General features: G+C 29.2%; 1 protein-coding gene across 1 annotated transcript; it reads left to right on the top strand.

Annotated features, from left to right (window-relative positions):
• The first annotated feature begins 15359 nt into the window (after positions 1–15359).
• Positions 15360–16753, top strand: LOC123301682 (ejaculatory bulb-specific protein 3-like). Its single transcript, XM_044884540.1, has 2 exons — positions 15360–15633; positions 16514–16753. The coding sequence occupies exons 1-2, from the start codon at positions 15435–15437 to the stop codon at positions 16693–16695; spliced, it is 381 nt and encodes a 126-aa protein (XP_044740475.1). The 5' UTR covers positions 15360–15434; the 3' UTR covers positions 16696–16753.
• Positions 16754–19985: the final 3232 nt, after the last annotated feature.

Here is a 19985-nt window from a genome sequence, read left to right as displayed (position 1 = left end):
GTAATTTCCTTCTTTATTCCTGATCAAGTCAACTATCAGCCTTTATATTCTGATTACCTGTTTATAAAAATGTAAACTTTTCACACAGGGTATATTTATTATTAATTTCAAGTATAACAATAGTTTACGTTTTGTAAATATTTCTTTGAATCATGTATGCTGTAACTTAAAAAAAAAGAAGTTTGTTAATTAAATTTACAAGGCTGTAAGAATCTATTATAATTTTGAAAGAAGTGTGATGAATATTATTTTTTGTATTTACCCGCATAAGAAATGTATACAAAGGTTTATATTGTGGTGTGACATTGGCAGAGATTATGTTGACACAAAATAAATATCTTGGGAAAAAATAAATGTTGCTGCGACATCTTTAGATCATGAGGTCCATCATCTTCCTAGAAATAATTGACTTATTTCTAGCAGCTAGTTAGAATCTACTATCTACTACCATTTTTTTACTATCACTTAGAAATGTTTAAAAATTGAAAAAGGATTAGTTACAAAAGACTAAATGTTGCAACGGCAAAAGTTAGTAACAAAGTAGATAGGTGATAGCCACTTACCTTCTTCTCATTGGATCAGGTTCAATTAACCATAGTGTCAACCGAATTTGCCTTCATATTTGTGTCCACTAATAGTGAACAAGTTTCTGGTCGAGGATTGCAAAAGATTCATTAGCACTCATTGGAAGAGGCTTTTGCGCAGTCAGTATGTCCAGGCTGTGATATACTCCCTATTATATTCTTTGGATGGATGTTATGTAATCGTTTCGGGATTGTACAGTATTATAAGAACCATCATATCATCCCTCTAGAAATCCTGGGATTGCAGTAATAGTTGTTACATTTCAATGGAATCCCAAAATTGCCTTCTTGAACATCCAGGAGTCAAAGATAAAAATTTTGAAACAACATAGTATACTTGACCAGGCCAAAAAAGCCATTGAATTGCTTATTCTATTTTTAACGATCTCTCTTACAATTTCCATAAAGCAGATTTTATGAAAAAAGTCATTTTTTAAGCTTTGAATTAATTTACATCTTGGTTGACCATGTGTGAATTCCACATGTATGAATACAATCAGAGAGGTCTTAAAAGGAAGAAATCGAAGAAGGTAGGTATAGAATTATGGAGACTGCTATATTTGCGGTTTTGTAACTTCATCTGTATTTGGGGGGGTTTACCATGAATCCAAAAGACTCGGGCTCGACTCCCCTCGTTTAATTGTTATTTATTGCGACATGGACTTTAATGTGTTTATGTAATGAAGTTAGACATTTTGTATCCGGATTTCGTACTTATGTAAAAGTGAAAACATACCCAATAATAATCTTATATATTATCACTATAGCAAGTTTTTTTCTGTCTTATCATTATCTTCCTTATTCCTTTATCAAATTCCATGATTCACCCATCATTTTCAAGCTTATTATGTCTAGGTTTGACGAAAAATATACTCACGGTCTAAAAATAACCACCGCTTAAGAAAAAACACGCTTAACAAATAGTTGAACGAAAAAATATCATAAATTTAAATAATAAGTTTATTAGGCAAACATAAAACTTTTTACTGATGCTCTCCTAATACTCTAGACATATAATACTCAAAACATTATTAGGTGAACATGTTAGTTTTACAGATGCTATACTATTATGCTTACTATTTTTAATACATGTTTTCCAAATATTAATTTAAGAACTTTTGACTTTTTTCGCCCCTTTTCTACGAATTTTGTTGTTTGTTGTTTTTAACCACGGGTACAGGGTATCCACGGGTTACGGTAACTACGGGAACGGGATTCCTCACGGGCCGAGCTAGTTATATGATAATGTTATTAAACACTATTAATAAAATTGTTAACATGTTAAAATATTAAACATGATATAAAAACATTAAATTTATGCACATTTAAGGTAGCGTGTAGCGTGCGTGCAATGTAAAAATAAAAAACATTTTTTTTTTCATAAATATATTTATAATTATTATAAATTTTATTATGAGTAATAATACCTACCAAGTGTTAATTGAGGTCCGATGAAAAAAAAAATGATTCTAATTACATAATAACAACAAGGATTATTAAAATAGCAGCTAGATACGTCATGAAAAAGTTGATTTTAAGACGGCTGGATTTTAGATATATTTCTTTTTTTTATTGAAATGATATAGGAATGAAGTATGTATTGTATCTTTGAGTAATTTGGCTAACTGTGTTTACTCCTGCACATTCACGAAAAAACTGCTAAAGTTGCTGATTTTAAAAGTTGCTCATGTCCTTTTAGGAAATAAATTATAATTGCAATAAAAGTTTTGTCGTGGCTTCCATGTTGCTTACATCGCATCAGATATTATTCTAATAATTAAAAAAACAACGTCCCTGGTAGAAAGTGCCCGATTACGGCCCGACTTGCAACCATTGCCCGATCAGGGAATGCAAAGGAGGCCCGATGATGTGAGCCATGAAAGGTGATAGACCGGAGCTGATTATACTGCCCCAACTTATGCAAACCCTGCAAGGTAACTAGTATTGCTAGCCCGAATATATTAGCCCAACCGGGGAAATTGACTGGGTATATAAAATGAACCCGAGTACGTGAGCCCGAACAGGAAATCGCAACAGCTGAACGCGCTACCCTGATTACTATTGACCCAACCAGGCAACCAACCCGGCAAAATATCGTTAACCCCAGTGTATAAATTTGATCGGGCACCCACCGTGGCTAAATATAGTAACCTCGATCACTATAATAGAGATCCATATTACATCAACCAACCCAGGCACTTTTAGTTATTAAATATACGTAATTCAATATGTTTTTACCCGACCAGGCAGCAGACCGGACAAATTGAAGTAAACCATGGTTAGTGAGCCCGAACAGGCACCCGCAGCATCTGAACGAGATACCTCGATTATTATTGACCCAACCAGGCAACCAATCCGGCAAAATAACGTTAACACCAGTGTATAAATCTGATCGGGCTCCTACGTATTCAAATTTTTCTACGTATTCAAATAAAATAGAAAATAAAACCAAAAATTTAAAATTTTATTTATCAATTAATAATCTTTTTATATACATACGTCTTTTGTGAAAAATTCATATCGATTCTCTGTAAGGTTTATGAGAAAATAACTACCCAAGTCAGTGTTTTTACCAAGCAAAGTTTTCCTATTAGATGCACAATTCTTAATTATGGTATGATTAAAAAGCTTAAAACTAATTATATATTTGAGCTTAGTGTGGTATTTGTAGCTAATAATACATGATATTTATAGCTCGATAAATGCTAATTGGTATAATTATCAATTAATAATTATGTTATGATTAAAAAATAAAACCAATCGATCAAATATTTTTTATCGGGACTTGAGGACTATGAAATTATTATCAATTATTTGCCCTACAGAAAACAGTGTAAAAAGAGAGTACTTATCCTGCATGTGTGATGAAAAATATTGTACATAATTAGTTTCGTGATGACTAAATCGTAATGGTTGTTTTCTTTTTCAGAAAACGTTTTTTTCCGCTCTTTTTCTGCGAGCAAAAATAGTTGAAACAATTCCGTAACTGTATTTCATTTCATTATGAAATTTAGCTGAATTTTGGCGATAGTTGAAAATCATGAAAATCAACTGCATGGAAAAAACTTTTCTGATTTTTAAATTGGTTTTTCCATAATTTGCGAAGATCTTTTACTTTTATTAGAACGGTGAACTGTAAATGAAAACCTTTTGAAGGATGTAAGGATTTACCACACGAAATTAATATTTGTATGTTTTCAGGACATATTTATTATAAATTACTTTGCTTCACCAGTTTTAATTTTATGAACGTGGAGTGAATAAGTCGCCCTTTTAACTATTAACCATGAGTTTCGAAATTATTCATCTCGAAATTTTTGATTTGACACTGACTCACTTTACAAACAAAATAAATAAAAATTACAATTGAATTAAAACTCAGTCATACATGCAGAACCTTCTTTAAAGGTGAACTTTTTTTTACATACTTCTCCAATAACTTAATAATATTTTTTTATTTCCTTGAGTCAATTTGTTTATCATGATTCATATATTTAATCATCGGTAACAAAGCTACATTTAATTTTTTTTTGCTTATGTATTTAAATAAATCTAAAACTTAAAAATTATATTAGAAACAAGTTCTTGTCTCAATTCGGTAATAAAATGGTATGGACGTCAATAAAGATTTATATAGTAATACTAGCTTTTGTTCGTGGTTTCGCAAATCCTCCCTAATAACACGAAAGTTCAGTTTTTTTTTATTTATAGTCTTTTAATATCTTACACAAAAGGAATTCCGCAAGGTTCAATACTAGGCCCTTTATTTTTCATATTATCTATTTATTAGTAACTTTCCTGGCCATTTAAAGGAGGTAAAAAACTTACTTTGAAATACTTCCGTGATAGAAATCGGTCTTAGAAGGAGTTCCTCAAGGTATAATAGTAGGTACTTTTTATTTTAGTTATTAGTAAACCTTTAGGCTATTTAAAGGAATCAGGGTTATGTGTTGTATGCACCAAAAATAAGACAATTAATTGTTACTATCTTACTTTGAAATACTTCCAAATTGCCAATCAAATCGGGCTCAAAAGGAATTCCTCAAGATTCTATACTAGGCCCTTTATTTTTACATTACTTATTAATAACCTTCTTGGCTATTTAAAGGTCATGTATTTATTGTTAGTGCCTTAAACCAGGACCATTAGTTGTCCTACTTTAACTTTCACACATATTCGAGGATTATTAGTTTACACTCGCTATTTTTCGAGCAGTAACCGAATATGCTTAAACAAACAGACACGTTTATTTCTTCTTTTTTTATAATCATTTTTTTGGTTATTCTATAAATTCTATTTTTCTATATGTTCTCTAAACATCTAAAAATTTAAAGCTTGTTTGTTTGTTCTTGAAATTTTTATTGCTAACCTTCAAAAAATTTTTTTTCGCGAACTTTTTATGTTTATTTTATGTTTGATCATATTTTAAGTAAATAAATAATAAGCATTCATCATAAAAATTGTCATCAGTATGTTAAAAAATCTTTCCGTGAACAATAAATTTTTATGACAATCAAGCCTATTATTTAGATTTTGTAGATCTAGGACCAGGCGGTATATTTAACATTTGAAGATTACTCTTTCAAAAAGCTTTGGAAAATTTTCAATTTCGAGCCCAGCTAAAAATTGATGAATATTCATTGAAGAAGAGATTCAATTTTCAAGTTGTAGAACAAGGGGATACCCCTCGATATAATCATCGTCTATTCGAATTTTAGATTATGCTTTGCTTTACAATTTTTATATCTACAATTCCTATAAGTGGAGCGTCCTTTTTCCCGATACCGGTTTCGTTTTGACGGGTGCCGATTTTTGTTAAGATAATTGAATATAAAAATGCCTAAATAGTTTTATCCGGTATACAAGCTGCTGCTAAATGAGGAAATCCTAAGAAAGGCCAATGTTAGATGGAGCGAACAAAATTGTGGTTCTGCAAGACAGATATGGTCGGAGTAAATCGTGGGCGTTCCGAAGATTTTATCTCGCTTCAAAAGATCTCTATAAGCAAAATCGTTGCGGCTATTATAGGACACTGATTAGGTGGCAGGTTCGCTGAACGCCTGGGCCCACCTGTGCATCACGATTATTACAGGAGCTGCCAAAATAGAAAGGAGGAGGAATCCCTCATCTTTTCTGTCACTGTCCAGCCCATGATATGAAAAAATGGACTCATTTGAAAAAAAAAGAGAAATATTCGGCAAATTGCAACGGGTAGGTACGATCGAAAACTTCCCAAGCCGATTAGTCTAGTCATTCCACAGACCACTGCTGTTATTTTAAAGTTTAAACCTGCTTATGACTCCCATATTGGTTGTTTCAGACGTCATTTGTGATTTTTCCAATAAGAACTTCCGTAGTTAAAAAAGTTGTAAGGCAAAGTATAAATAAGTCATACATCAATTTTTAAAGGTGAATTTATCAGTTACAAAATATACTGATAGCTAGACACAATCTTCGCAACAATTTCTCAAATTTCCATGCTTTTAAATCGCTGTCAAATACTACACATGGCTCTAGACCTTCATAGATGATAATCAAGTCTATTATTTAGATTTTAGTAGATATTAATATATTCATAACACCATTATGAATTTTATTTATTGTCTGTGAGGAAATAATTTTAGTTCATTTATGTGAAAATAATTGTTGAATTTAAAGTAAATAAGTAACTTACTAGCTAAGTAATATGGGTGGCAAAAGACGATATGAATCTTGATATAAATCAAGGTTAAAACTGTTATTATTTTTATTTTTATGTTTTTATATGAATCATAATCGTAAAAATATCAGCAATTGTGTTCAGCGATTGAAAATGACCACCTCCAATATGTTGGAAGATACTGTCAGATTTCTATTCACTCAACGATTATCTTGCCTATGCGATAAAAATATGAGTAAAAACTAGCTTATTATTGGTGAAAAATTGGAGAATTTACACCAAAATAGTTGTATAAATTGGTTTAAACGTCAAAAAGCGATGATGTAATAAAAAAGTAGTTCTAGAGAAAATATGTTCTTAAAATGTTAACAAGTAAAAATTTTCTTGAATCAAGAACATTATTACGTCAAACACATATTTTCTTGAATGAAGTATTGTGATCGTTGACTTATGAAATATTTACTTGTTATAAAAACATATTCAGCTCTATGGCCTAAGTGCGCCCTTCGTTAACAACCAATATAACCTAACTTAACCTAATCTATTAGAGCATCGATACCTAAAGAAACATGTTTACTTCAATCCAGTAACTTTTGCTACAGTGTATAGGATCCTTAAGATATCAAAGGGCTTAAGGATGCAACACTATTCTAAACAAGGTATCTGGAAAGAAGACGTTTCAGGTCTTAGGTCAATCAATGTACCTACACTGCTGCTTGTGTGCTTTTAAACTTTCATAATTCGGTGTAAGATTAGAAACGAAATTTTTGGGGTAGTGGTTAACTACCACTTTATACGCTTTCTTCTGATAAATTGAAAATAAACTAGTTTGATCTACACAAAACCTTTTCATTTATATTCTTTATCGTTTATACAGGGTGTTCTGTTATTGACTGCAGATCGTCGGCCTACAGAATAAGCTCATAAAGACGAATGAAAAAGTCATTTACCAATTTTGGATTTGAGCCCTAGTTTGGGCGCTACAGGTATGGCAAAAATTGATATATTTGTTCATTGACAGACTATCATTCGATAATCAGTAGCCAATGATAATAAGTAGATATAAGTTTATTTTATTTTATTACTTTGAACTGAGGAAGGGATTTTTTTTAAAGTATAAATGATTTCATTTGACTTGATCAAACCCGCCCACTTTTTATATTTTAACTATGATGGTATTGTGTTAATACTTAAGCTAAATAGGACGTCTTACAATCCATTTAACATACATAAAAAAAAACTATTTTGTATATTCCAAGAAATAATAACAAAACAAGTTGAAATTTGTTTGTTGATTCAATTACAAAAACAACTGAATAGAGCAGGAGACGGTCGTTTCATCAATACGTATGTTTTGTATAAATTTATTATTATTCAAAATAGCTTATAAATTATTTACATTTCCTCTGTAATAAATGCTCAATGTGACCTCCATTGGTTTCAAAAACCAACGTTGACCTTTAATATCTAGAAGAAAACTGCGTAGGATTGTCAAGCTGGAATTTACCAATTTTTCATTTTCTAAAAATTATTAGTTCTCCTACAAACTCAAGAAAAGCTTTTTTTGGAAACTTTCAAAAATAAATGAAGTATGTTAACCGTGGTATCCAAATTTTAAGCTATTATCAAGCTACAAACGGTCAATGAAATGAGTGAATTATGAATTATTTGTACTTTAATCACAGCATAGATTACAATATTCACAGCAAATTACAACTAATACTAAATAATAATAAAAATAAACCCATCGATCACAATAATCAAAATCAGTAATCTTAATCCACTTTTTCATTTTTCATTTTCTAAAAATCGTAAGTTCTCCTACAAACTCAAGAAAAGTGTTTTTCGGAAATGTTGAAAATTAAAAGTATAATAAGTATGCTATGCGTGGTACCCAAATGAAATTTGGATTCTATTTTCAAGCTACAAACTACAATGAATTGTTTATACATTAATCACAGCACAGCTTACATTATTCACAGTCTTCTGATATTCCTGGTTAATAATTACTATTACTGATATTCCTAGATAATAATTCATTTCATTGGCCGCTTGTAGCCTGATAATAGCTTGAAATTTAGATACCACGCTTACCATACGTCATATATTTTTGAAAAATTCCGAAAAACGCTTTCCTTGAATTTGAAGGAGAACTAATGATTTTTAAAACTGAAAAAGTGAAATAAGATTACTGATTTTGAAAACTGTGATAAGATGGGTTTATTTTTATTATTATTTAGTATTAGTTGTAATTTCCTGCGATAAATGTAATCTGTGCTGTGATTAATGTACAAATATTTCATAATTCATTCATTTGTCATTGGCCGTTTGTGGCTTGAAAATATCTTGAAATTTGGATACCACGCTTAACATACTTCATTTACTTTTGAAAATTTCCATAAAACGCTCTTCTTGAATTTGTGGGAAAACTAATTTGAGAAAATGCAAAATTTGGTGAATTCCTACATAATTTTTTTTGTTGGTATTGAAGGTCTACGTTCGTTATTGAAACCAATGGAATGACCTTTTGTTATAGAGAAATGTAAATAATCTATAAGCTATTTTGAATAATAATAAATTTACACAAAACATACGTATTGATGAAACGACCGTCTCCTGCTCTATTCAGTTGTTTTTATTATAAAATTATTTGAAAAGAATCAACATGTTATTTATTATTTAGTTTATTGCGTATGTAAAGTATGCAAAGACAGCCCATTTTTTTTATGTAATAAGACAATTCCAGCCTATAACTAAGTGAACTGTAGTGGCAAATAAATACTAATCGAAAAACAAGCGAGACAAGTAAATAATTAAATGCGAAAAATAAAGATAACAATTGCTAATGTATTAAATTTTTATTGTCCAATTAAATTTGATAGTTTTTAACTGTCCCTTCCAAATAAGATAGTGTATGCCTACCAGGTTTTCAAACACTGTGAATGGTTAAATTTTTTGATTTGTACCATAGCCATATCTCGCAAATTAGGGCTCAGATCCAAAATTAGTAAATAACTTTTTCCTTTGTCTTTATGAGCTTATTCTGTAGGCCAACGATCTGCAGTCAATAACAGAACACCCTATATATAAATAGTAGATTCTGTATAAATAATATGTATAAATAGTAGATTCTGCTTGAGATTACAAAAATAGTTCTCAGATTAGGCTAAAATTGTTGTATCCCAAAAATTGATATAATTGATATATCTTTTAAAATTACTTTAGAAAATGAATGCTGCAGAACGAAATATCTATAAATATTATTGATTTACCAGACCAGGGTATCGTTCTGATAAGGTATTGTAACTCATTTATTTGCGCTTCCACCATATTTTTGATGTAGATACAGATTTAGAAACGCCCTCTATTGGTGCATAAGTCGGTAAGTATGACAACTACTATATAGATAACGTTATCTTTTGGTGTATAAGTTTACGAAGTCGGTAGGTATGAGTTTCCTCTTATATATAGACGTATCCTCGGACGGCCAAAGATACAGCCAATATAGGAGTTTTTTTTAAACTGACTTGTTTGGAAGAGACAAAAATTCTCATAAATATTGCAATATTCCTAATATTTGCAAAAACGGACAATATATAAATATTGCAATACGGCTAATATTTGCAAAAACGGACAATACTATTGACAGTGAAAAATAAACTAGTGATGGAAAATGAATGGCTGACTGCCAGTTTGGTGTTAAAGTATTGATATCGGAATTCAATATTGACAGTTTTATTTATCGTGTAAACAGCATAATCAAATAGTTAAATATTATGCAATTTAACATAAAATTTATGGAGATAATTTCTTTTGAAATTTTCTATTAGTCATCAAAAAAAATTTGTTGTCCAATTTTTTTGCAAAAAGCAAATTGTTTCTTGTTAATTTTTTTTATTTTTGAAAACATTATTTTCTTAAATGTAATTACCTTGCTTCTGCAAGTTGTTGCAATTTATGATAATGAAGTTAAAATTTTTTTTTTTGTATAAATAACAGCTATTTAATTTGTCAAGGTCGAAGATGTTTTTAAAAGTAGATTTTCTGTATTTTCTTGTGGCATTTTCTAATAATTGTTTTGTAAATTGTTCTAAAAAGTGATATTAAAGACAGAGCAATAAAATAAATTTAATTTTTAGATATAATGAACATAAATTGCTAAGATTCTTGATAAAATCGCTGAAATATTTCGAAATACTTTCTGCTTTTGGGTTTTATATACTTTGTCAATGGATTTTTCGTTGAGGAGTCGAAAAGAAAATTTAGGAATGGAATTTTAGATTCCGGTTAAGTTTAAGGATAAAATTTAAATCTTAAGATGGATAGGGGAGCGGAAAGAAAGATTAAGGGATGGAAAGTTTGAAATTTTTTTGGTTATTTTGCTAAAATCACTAAAAAGTACAAAATAAAAACTTATTGACAAAAAATAGAACCGACCTGTGTGAGAAATTACGTTTTGAAGAAGACACAAAACGTAATAGCTCGCAAGTAAAACATTGAAGGAAGTACATATTCATTTCAAAATTATTTTTTACTTTTTTGTTCATTTTTTTAGAAGTCGGAAATCTATCCTTTGTACAACAAATTTTATTCTAATTATATTAACTTCTTAATTCCTCAAAAATCTTAATTAATTTTAAACATGATACGTACTAAGCGAAACAATTCTCTGTATTATTAGAGACCGATTAATTATCATTACTTTAAACGCAAAAAAAAAAAAAAAATGTCAATCCTATCAAATTAAATAAGAAGTGTTTAATGTTTTATTGTTTGAAATATTTTTCCATTAGCTAAACAATTTTTTGTCCACTTAAAATGTTAATAGCAAAGTTGAAAAATTATGCAAATAACTTTTAATTTTATATAATTAATAATTTTTTAATAGTTTTTAGACTAAAAATTTCTAAGAATCTTTTTATTATAATAACGTCGATCAAGTTATTATTTTCTAAACAACATATTGACGTAATGAAGCTTCTTTTTTGTGGAATATTATCAAAAGGTATCATTAATTCATTTGTGACAAATCAGAGATAAAAAAATTTCGTTTCAGGGGATTTTTAGCGAATTGCCGAAGGAAATGGAGCTATTGCTTTTGTACTGAATTTTGAAAAAATTTCTTCAATGTTCGTCGATACTATCGAGTAGATGTCAAAAATGACCATCGTTAATATATATATCTATGTGTCTGTAAACTGTCTAGAGGTTACAATTTAAGCCCGAATTGAATAAAATTTGGTATCAAGAAGGGTTTTGGTATTTGAATTCTTGAAAACTAAAAATGTAAAAATATTCAATTTGACGAAAAATGTGTTATTTTTTCAGTCTCTGAATGAATTCACTTAGCTAACGCAATTCCTGCGCTACGTTTTTTTTTTGAATAAAGAGCCTATTACATAAATGTTTTACGTCACAGTAACTTACGTAAAAGTGATAATTTTCTCTTATTATGAAACTATAGAATCTTCGCAATCTGAAAATTTAGAAATAACTATTTTGTCTGTTATTCTAATAAGAAGTTTGCTTTTAAAAAATATGTCGCAAAATTGCAATTTTCATTGTGTCAGAAGACAACAAACACAGTTCGAAGTTTTGGGCGACTTAGATTTAAAGTTTAAACTGACTAATTTTGTATCCATAGATGATTGAAGAAAAAAAGAGAATAATGCTTATTGTCATTAAATACTACCTACTTATTAACAAACAAAAACTGTTTTTGAATAGTTTTCGGAGAAAAAATTTCCTAGAACTATTTACTAGATATATACGGAAGACTGTAAGCATTTGTAAACAATATTTGACGTAATAAAGCTTTTTTTACTCAGAGGTATAATTAAAATTATATTCAAATCATGAAATTACTCAATTTTCCATAGAACCTATTTCTTAAGAAATATTTTCCTAGAGCTCAAAAAAAATACAAAATGTATAATTTTTATATGACTTTCAAAAAACAAACATTATTTTATTTTATTTTCCAAAGAATTAATTAATGCCAAACAATTACCAGGATTTATTAAGAAAATTACTTGACAATTTTGTGAAAATTTTTTCTTTCTTAGAAATTTAAACCCGAAGCAAATGTAGAATTATTTATGTTTGTATTGTTTATAATTTTTTTCATACTTATTTATTTATTTTTTTTTTGCTAAAGAAATAAAATCCAGTTTTATTTGCTGGAGGTATTGAAATAATATTAAAAAGAAAGACACTGTTGCTAAGAGTCAAAAACAAAAAATTTTTTTTCTTTGCTTCTTCAAGGCAATTTTATATTTAATTATTTAAACAAATATTGTAAACTAAATTATGACAAAAAAATAAAAATTATTGATTCTTTTAATAAATTATTTTTGCAAAAAATGATGGCAATTACTTGATTTAGGGTAGTTAATATTAATAAAATATTAATTAAATTAATAAAATATAAGTAAAACTGTAAACCATTATCTGAATTTTATAATTTTTTAAAGAAGGGACGATTTACTAGAAAGATGCCAATTTGTATACATAAGGTGATATTATCTCTTATCTTTACTTGGCCGGGTTTCGAACCCAAGACTTTTGTAGTTATAGTCGGATTAGCTATACACTCTGTCATATGACCCGATGCTTAAATGGCCGAGCGGTCTAAGACGCTAGAACTTTGGACTATCTAGACTTAGGTTGCGGGTTCGAATCCAGGCAGCGGCTGTGTGAACAATTTATAATTAATGGGAGTGCAGAATTGATCACATTGTCGTCGCTTGGATAAGAACGTAGTAACCGACTCCACCCACATCAAAAAAGTAATTGTAAATATGTTTGTAATGGAATAAATAAAGATTAACAAATAATGATGTGGGTGGCCTCTGTGATAAGGCATGCGTCACAAAAACGGAGGTTAAACCCCCATTATTATTATTATTATATTATCTCTTATTGAAATTTTGGTGGAAGCGCTGGATAAATTCACTTTTTTCAATAAGTATGTCTAAAATACATTCTATAAGAATTAATCATGAACAGAAGAACAAGGTCTTTATGAATAATCCTGATTAAACAGGCTAAATTAAATAATAGGAAAAATCCAATGTTGAAATTGCAGATCTATTTGAGAGGTACAAACTCTACGAATAACAGAGCTAAAATTAGAAAAGTTTGGCTAAATTTGTTTCTTTCGCCGAAATCAAATATTTATCGAGACTATAGCGTATAAATAATTGAGACTCAGCGAGAATTTCAATTAAACAATAAGATAAATTAATCCATATTTTTTGGGATCAATGTCATATAAATTATAATGTTGTATCGCGTCGACGCGTCGATGATATTTCAGCAGTTAAATTCGTTGGATTTTATAGCAGTGAAATGAGAAATTAGAAGTGAAATGAGAAACTTTCATGGTAATTTTTTTCTGACATTATTTATTTCATGGTTAATGTTATTTATAATATGAACCTGTATTATTGAAGATTTTAAAGTATACTTTGAACACAATTTTATAAATAAATAAGTAAATGTCTCGGTCAGTCCGATCAGTGTGAAGGTCGACAAATTTTTAATAATTTTTTTCTCTATATAGTTGTATATTACAATGTATTGCAAGTTTGATTTATTTTATATTTTATTAATAAACCATTGAATTGAAATCTGAAACCATTGAATTGGAATCTATAAAAACCCTTTTTTTCACACGCGTCAAAATAATTTTTATATTTGCAATTTATCTCATTAAATCGGAATAATGGAACATGTGCAAAATATGGTATTGAAATGAAAACTTCTTTTGGCACGTTCAGTACTTTTTGGGTGCAAAAAATCATGGAACTGGCGTCATCGGTGTTTGTAATTGAACTCCCCTTAAACGGATGGACCGATTTTGATGGAATTTTATAGTGTGTTCCCAGATATTTCATGGTCATCATGAAATCATGTGTTTTTGTGTGTAAGACCTATGAAATAAATGGTGGAAACGCATATAAATAATATATTACATTACATCTTACTATTCAAATGTATTTAATAGCGCTCCTACCATATTTATCTAGAATTGTGAATAACTATTTGAAGAATATTGAGGTATTATTTATTATTATTCAGGTATTGTGAATAGGTATTTATTAGAGTACACTGCAGAACGCTTAGCCAGAACGAATGCCAGTTATTCCAATTTTTTCGCTTTCGTCGACAGTCCTCAAGACTGACTACCTTATTTTATTACCTTTACAAGCAAAACCACAGTCTTTTACCTGAATTTTCATAAAATATTATCATTTCAATACAAATTCAATGCAGTAACAATATCTTTTGAGAAACTACAGAATATTTAAAGTAAATTATCATTTAACTTAAAAAAAATAGAATAAAAAAAGATGAAATTGAATTGGATTGTTGAATAAAAATAATAAACAATTTTTGTATTTAATTTCAATTCTTTGTCATAAATAATACTGAACTTCGCCAAGAAAACTATGTAAAATTAAATATAAGTTAATTAAAATGAATAAATAATATACAAAAGAATTCACAGATTACAAACGTTATTTAAGCATAGTGTGCTATGTTCGTAACGTAGAAATGTTAAAATACAAAAATCTATGTAAAAATAAATACATACATAATTAAAATCGTCACACGATGTTTTACGAAAACTTTTTTTTCGGACGTTTTCGTTTCTCTTTTAAAATATTTTGTCATAAAACTTTGCGGTTTTTCCATTTTTGCCAAAAAAAAGAGTTTGTTCAACAACTCAATGACAAGGGAGTTTTACAACAGGAATTTTAACTAATCCATTTCTCTGGATACGTGGATATCATAGTAAACCCTTGTAAAATGATTTAAAGCAAGTTTTTTTTTAGAATACATTTTCAATAAAACCCATTATATATGTATATTAATTATATATAGGTTCAAGTTTAATGATTTTATAGGTGGATAAATTAATGATAACACCAATAATCTTACACACATGTATACCAAAAAAGAAAAAAAAAAACCAAACATCATTAATGATTCAAATTTGAATACTCATACCTTCAAAAACCTATACGTCATCAATGTCATTGCAAACACACAAAAGTCGTTACCCAATTACAATCGATGTTTGAGTATATAAACAGGTTAACTTTAATTCAATAATTATCAAAGTTAATTTAACTATTCAACTGTGACAATCATAAGTGTAAAACGCACACAAAAATCAACCAAAAATGAAATTCGTAATTGTACTTGTTGCTGTAACAATCGCTTGTGTGTATGCACGACCAGATGGTGCCGCATACCCAACGAAATACGATTCAATTGATGTAGCTGGAATCTTGGAAAATCCAAAATTACGTGGTGTTTATGAAAAATGTATCTCTGGTGAACAAACCGCAAAATGCCCAAAAGAAGTTGATGTTTTAAAAGGTATGTATTTTTCTTTAATAATTTTTCCTCTTTCGTTAGAATGATTTTTGTTCGGCATTAGCTACGTTTTTTAATACGTTTCCAGAAAAAATGAGTGTCTGTTAGAAAATTTGACGAAAATTAAGAGTATAACTTTGGAAATAATCCATAGTTTTGGAAATATTGATGAGTAAAGATTAAGATAAAAGTACTTATAGAAGGAATATAGCACACAAATGCCATTCATTTTATTTGAAACAATATAATATCTCTTTATCTCGTCAGCACTCGCGTCTACAGTTTGGTAATCTTTAGTCGCGTGACAAAATATTTCCTCGCGCTTTCTGCAAATGCATCAAATATTTTCACACATTTAATATTTTTTCTTTGTAAATCATAACCTCTACATAATTTCATATAAAATGTTTTAATACACTAGTTAATTAAAGATAGTTTGATTACGTGATTATTTAATCATGTTTGAGAGTGAAAATATTAGAGCAGTGAAAAAATCTAAATAATTAAATTCATTTTAATTTATTTCACCATATTTCTATTACAAGTTGTTTTTAATTTACTGAGTACGACTTACTAACGAAAGAACACGAACAGGATATATGCTAGACATAAAGTATATATGAGACCTAGTGCAATTTTTTAACTAAACGAATTATCTTATTTTCTATTTTTGATTTCCTGAGATTTCCGTAAAGAAAATGAAAAAGTGATAGTTTTGTATACAATTTCTAGAAATTGAAGCATTTTTACCTAAGGACATGGAACGCCATTTGTTAGCAGAATAATTTTAAACTTATTTAGCCTTCGCACTGAAAATATAAATCTCAAATCATTGATTTAACTGGAAAAAAATATTAATATTATTGATTTTCGTTATTTACAGAATATTTAACCGATGCCATTACAACATGTTGTGAAAAATGCTCACAAAAACAAAAAGATGGTGCCCGTCAAGTATTCAAATACTACAAAGCAAACAACCCAGAATTCTACAACCAACTTAAGTCTAAGCATGATCCAACTGGAGAATTCGAAACCAAATGTAAATCAATCTTAGAAGGTTAAGAAGTTTAAATACAACAGACCAAAAATTATCCTATTAAACAGTTCCAAAAAATACAAAGATTAAAATGTACTTAATATATTATATTTAATTAAATAATAATAATTATTCCAAAAAATATATAAATGTTTTGAATTAAAAATCCTAAAAATGAAATTCTCAAGAATTTTTCCATGCTCATATAGCTATTTTAATTTTTTTTAAATATAAAAATGCTATCTATATAATTTTCAATTTTATTATTCATAGACGATTGGGGTTTGGATGTGGAAATAATATAAGTATCTTACTAAAGATTATTCTCTCAACTCCAAGCGGAAAATGTACACTTTTGTCCTGCTGTGCTAAACGAAAGGTGCCACTTCTGCCTCCGTCGAGCAGAAAAATAGTATTCACACCACAGGAATAAGTAAAGAATGTCTCAGATGTCACGTTCATTGTACCTATCCTCTCTAGATGTGTCATTTACCATTGCTTTTACCTAATTTGATTGTTGAGTTATTTGGATGGAAGGGCGAGTATTCTATTCTTAAAAAGATATAAAATTTTGACATACATTGTCTTTAAATTGAAAAAAATTTGCTCGAAAAAAGTCGACTATGATTTCTAGCTAATGATATGGTAAGCGTTGACTTCAAAGCGGAATTACTCATAAGGAAATTAATGATCGGAGTTGGTACTTACTGTTTGTACTAAAATTATAATTAATTTTTTTGTACATTTTTCATCGATTCTTTTTTGCAAAAAAATTCTATACTTTGCAATGAGTTAAAGTCTTCCATAAAAACTAGAACATTTCTTAAAAACTACTCAACCGATTTCTATGAAGAGTATACCCTTTCAAACAAAAAATCTTTCAAAATCGGTCCACAATTGACGGATGAAAATCCAGTGAATGGACAATCTATTATTTCCTACTCTTAAGGTAGAAGATTTTCAACTCTTAAGGTAAGAATTTGTTTTCATAGCCGGGGTATCGATAAATTTCCGCGCCAGAATAACGAAAAAAACAAAGTCATACTTTTTGATGTTTTGAAAACGTAAATGGCCGAGCGGTCTAAGGCTGTTAGTCTATTTAGGCTTAGGTTGCGGGTTCGAATCCAGGCAGCGGCAGTGTGGACAATTATAATTAATGGAGGTGCAGAATTGATCACATTGTCGTCGCTTGAATAAGAACGAAGTAACCGAATCCACCCACATCAAAATGTAATTGTAAATATGTATGAGGTTAAATAACTAAAGATTACCACCTAATAATGATGTCGGTGGCCTATGTTATAGGCGTATATGTCAGAGAAACGGAGGTTAAACCCCATTATTATTATTATTATATTTTGAAAGAAAACTGTGTGCCTTAATTAAAAGTATATTTTAAGAAAAAAAAAACTTTAATTAATATTACTTGTAGGACGCTAAACTGTAATTTTTGCTTAAAATGTTACATTTTCTGTAACATTTCAATTTCTATAGATACTTTTTTATACATATAGATTTGTTTTCTAAGTATACGTAATATAATTAATATTTATTGTACTTTCTGCTTCATCTTAATAAAATTCGCTTAGAATACGTAAATTGTTAATGATTAATAATAAATCAAATCAACATAATTAATATTTTTATTAATTATATTTTGATCAACCATATACAATTAATAATTTCATGAAAATATTTACAAAATTAATGGAAAGTTTATGCTGTTTAATCACTATCTGTTCAATAAATAACATTATTTTAAAAATTTAATAAAAGGTAAAACCACATAATAATTGATTAATATAGAAAATTGGACAAGAGAAACATTTTACCTTGTCAGCTGAAATAATAAATATTTATTAAATAATGATTTTATCAGAATATGAATTATAAATATCGTATCCTTTATGGATGAATAATTGGCGCTAAGCAGGGGCGTAGCTACCGCCGTATTTGCCGTATCAATTATACGGGGCCCCCGGGCCACGGGGGCCCCCAAAGTGTGTAAGGAAAAAGAATAAAAACTTTCTAATTTATTTTATTTTACAAATGACAAAATTCTCTAAAGCAATTCCTTTTTTTCCCGCCTTAAGCGTGCGTTCAAAAGTTGGCAACACTACTAAAGAAAGATTTCAGAGCCTTTGCAACCTGAGTAGTATATTCGAAATATTACAACCGGAGAAACTCCTATCTTCTTCAAGCGAAGAGATATTAAACGCTTCCGGAAAACTGCCTGCTAAATACAGTAAAGACATCTCACTTAATCTTTGTGACCAATTAAAGGCTCTAAAAACATGCTTAAATTCTGAAATTAAAAAAATTTATTCCATTAAAGAACTCATTGAATTATTGCTAGTAAAATTCAATAGTCTTGCATCCAGTTTTCCCGAGGTAATCACAGCATGCTTTTTATTCTTGACCCTTCCAGTTACAACCGCAACGGCAGAAAGAAGTTTTTCAAAATTAAAACTAATAAAAAATTACTTAAGAACTTCGATGGGACAAGATTTAAAATTCGATTTTTATTTGTAAAATGGGTAAATTATGTGATAAATAAATATTACTTCTCACAATATTTTTTTTCTTTTGTGAAAAATCTTTACCTCCATATAAGGGCCTCCAAAAAAATTTTTATACGGGGCCCCGACAAGGCACGCTACGCCACTGGCGCTAAGACTTATTTTAAGGCCCAAAACGTATCAACTTTGATAATAAATTTTCTTGGACGAAATAAGAAGAAAGTAAGAATAAATTATTTCAAAAGTTTTTTATAAGATTCACTAATCTAAGCTTCCTTCAAATTTGCAACTCTCTATCCATTTTACTTTTGGAGCAGATGATCATCAAAGTTTTTCTCTAATTTGTTCCCTCATAAGAAAACAATGATAGTTACGAAAAAATGTTTCAAATAAAAGTTGTTTTCATTTTTATAAGGAACGTTTTTTTCATTAAAATTTTTGGTTCTATCTTTAACGGCTTACAAGATGAGTCCTACAGACCCAATGACCTATGTTGCTCATTTACGAAATCAAATTCACTTTTTACGTCCTAAGCACGCTATAAAAATATCAGCTGGATATCTCTTTTCGTTTTTGACTTATCGAGTCTAAGTAAATACGAACAGGCGGACGGACAAACGGAAATAGACAAATTAATTGATTTCATGAACATCTATACCAAAATTTTATTCGTATCATCAATTTTTCTAAGCATAACAAACTTGGGCTAAAATTAGTATACCTTGATGAACCAGGTGACCCCATTTAAACAATTCAGCTGAAAATTTTTAAGTCAGTTTTTTGTGAACCTTATAATT

Source organism: Chrysoperla carnea, chromosome 1, assembly GCF_905475395.1.
Source record: "Chrysoperla carnea chromosome 1, inChrCarn1.1, whole genome shotgun sequence".
Taxonomy (NCBI): domain Eukaryota; kingdom Metazoa; phylum Arthropoda; class Insecta; order Neuroptera; family Chrysopidae; genus Chrysoperla; species Chrysoperla carnea.
The sequence above is the reverse complement of the archived record's forward strand: the minus strand, read 5'-3'. Positions and strand labels throughout refer to the sequence as shown.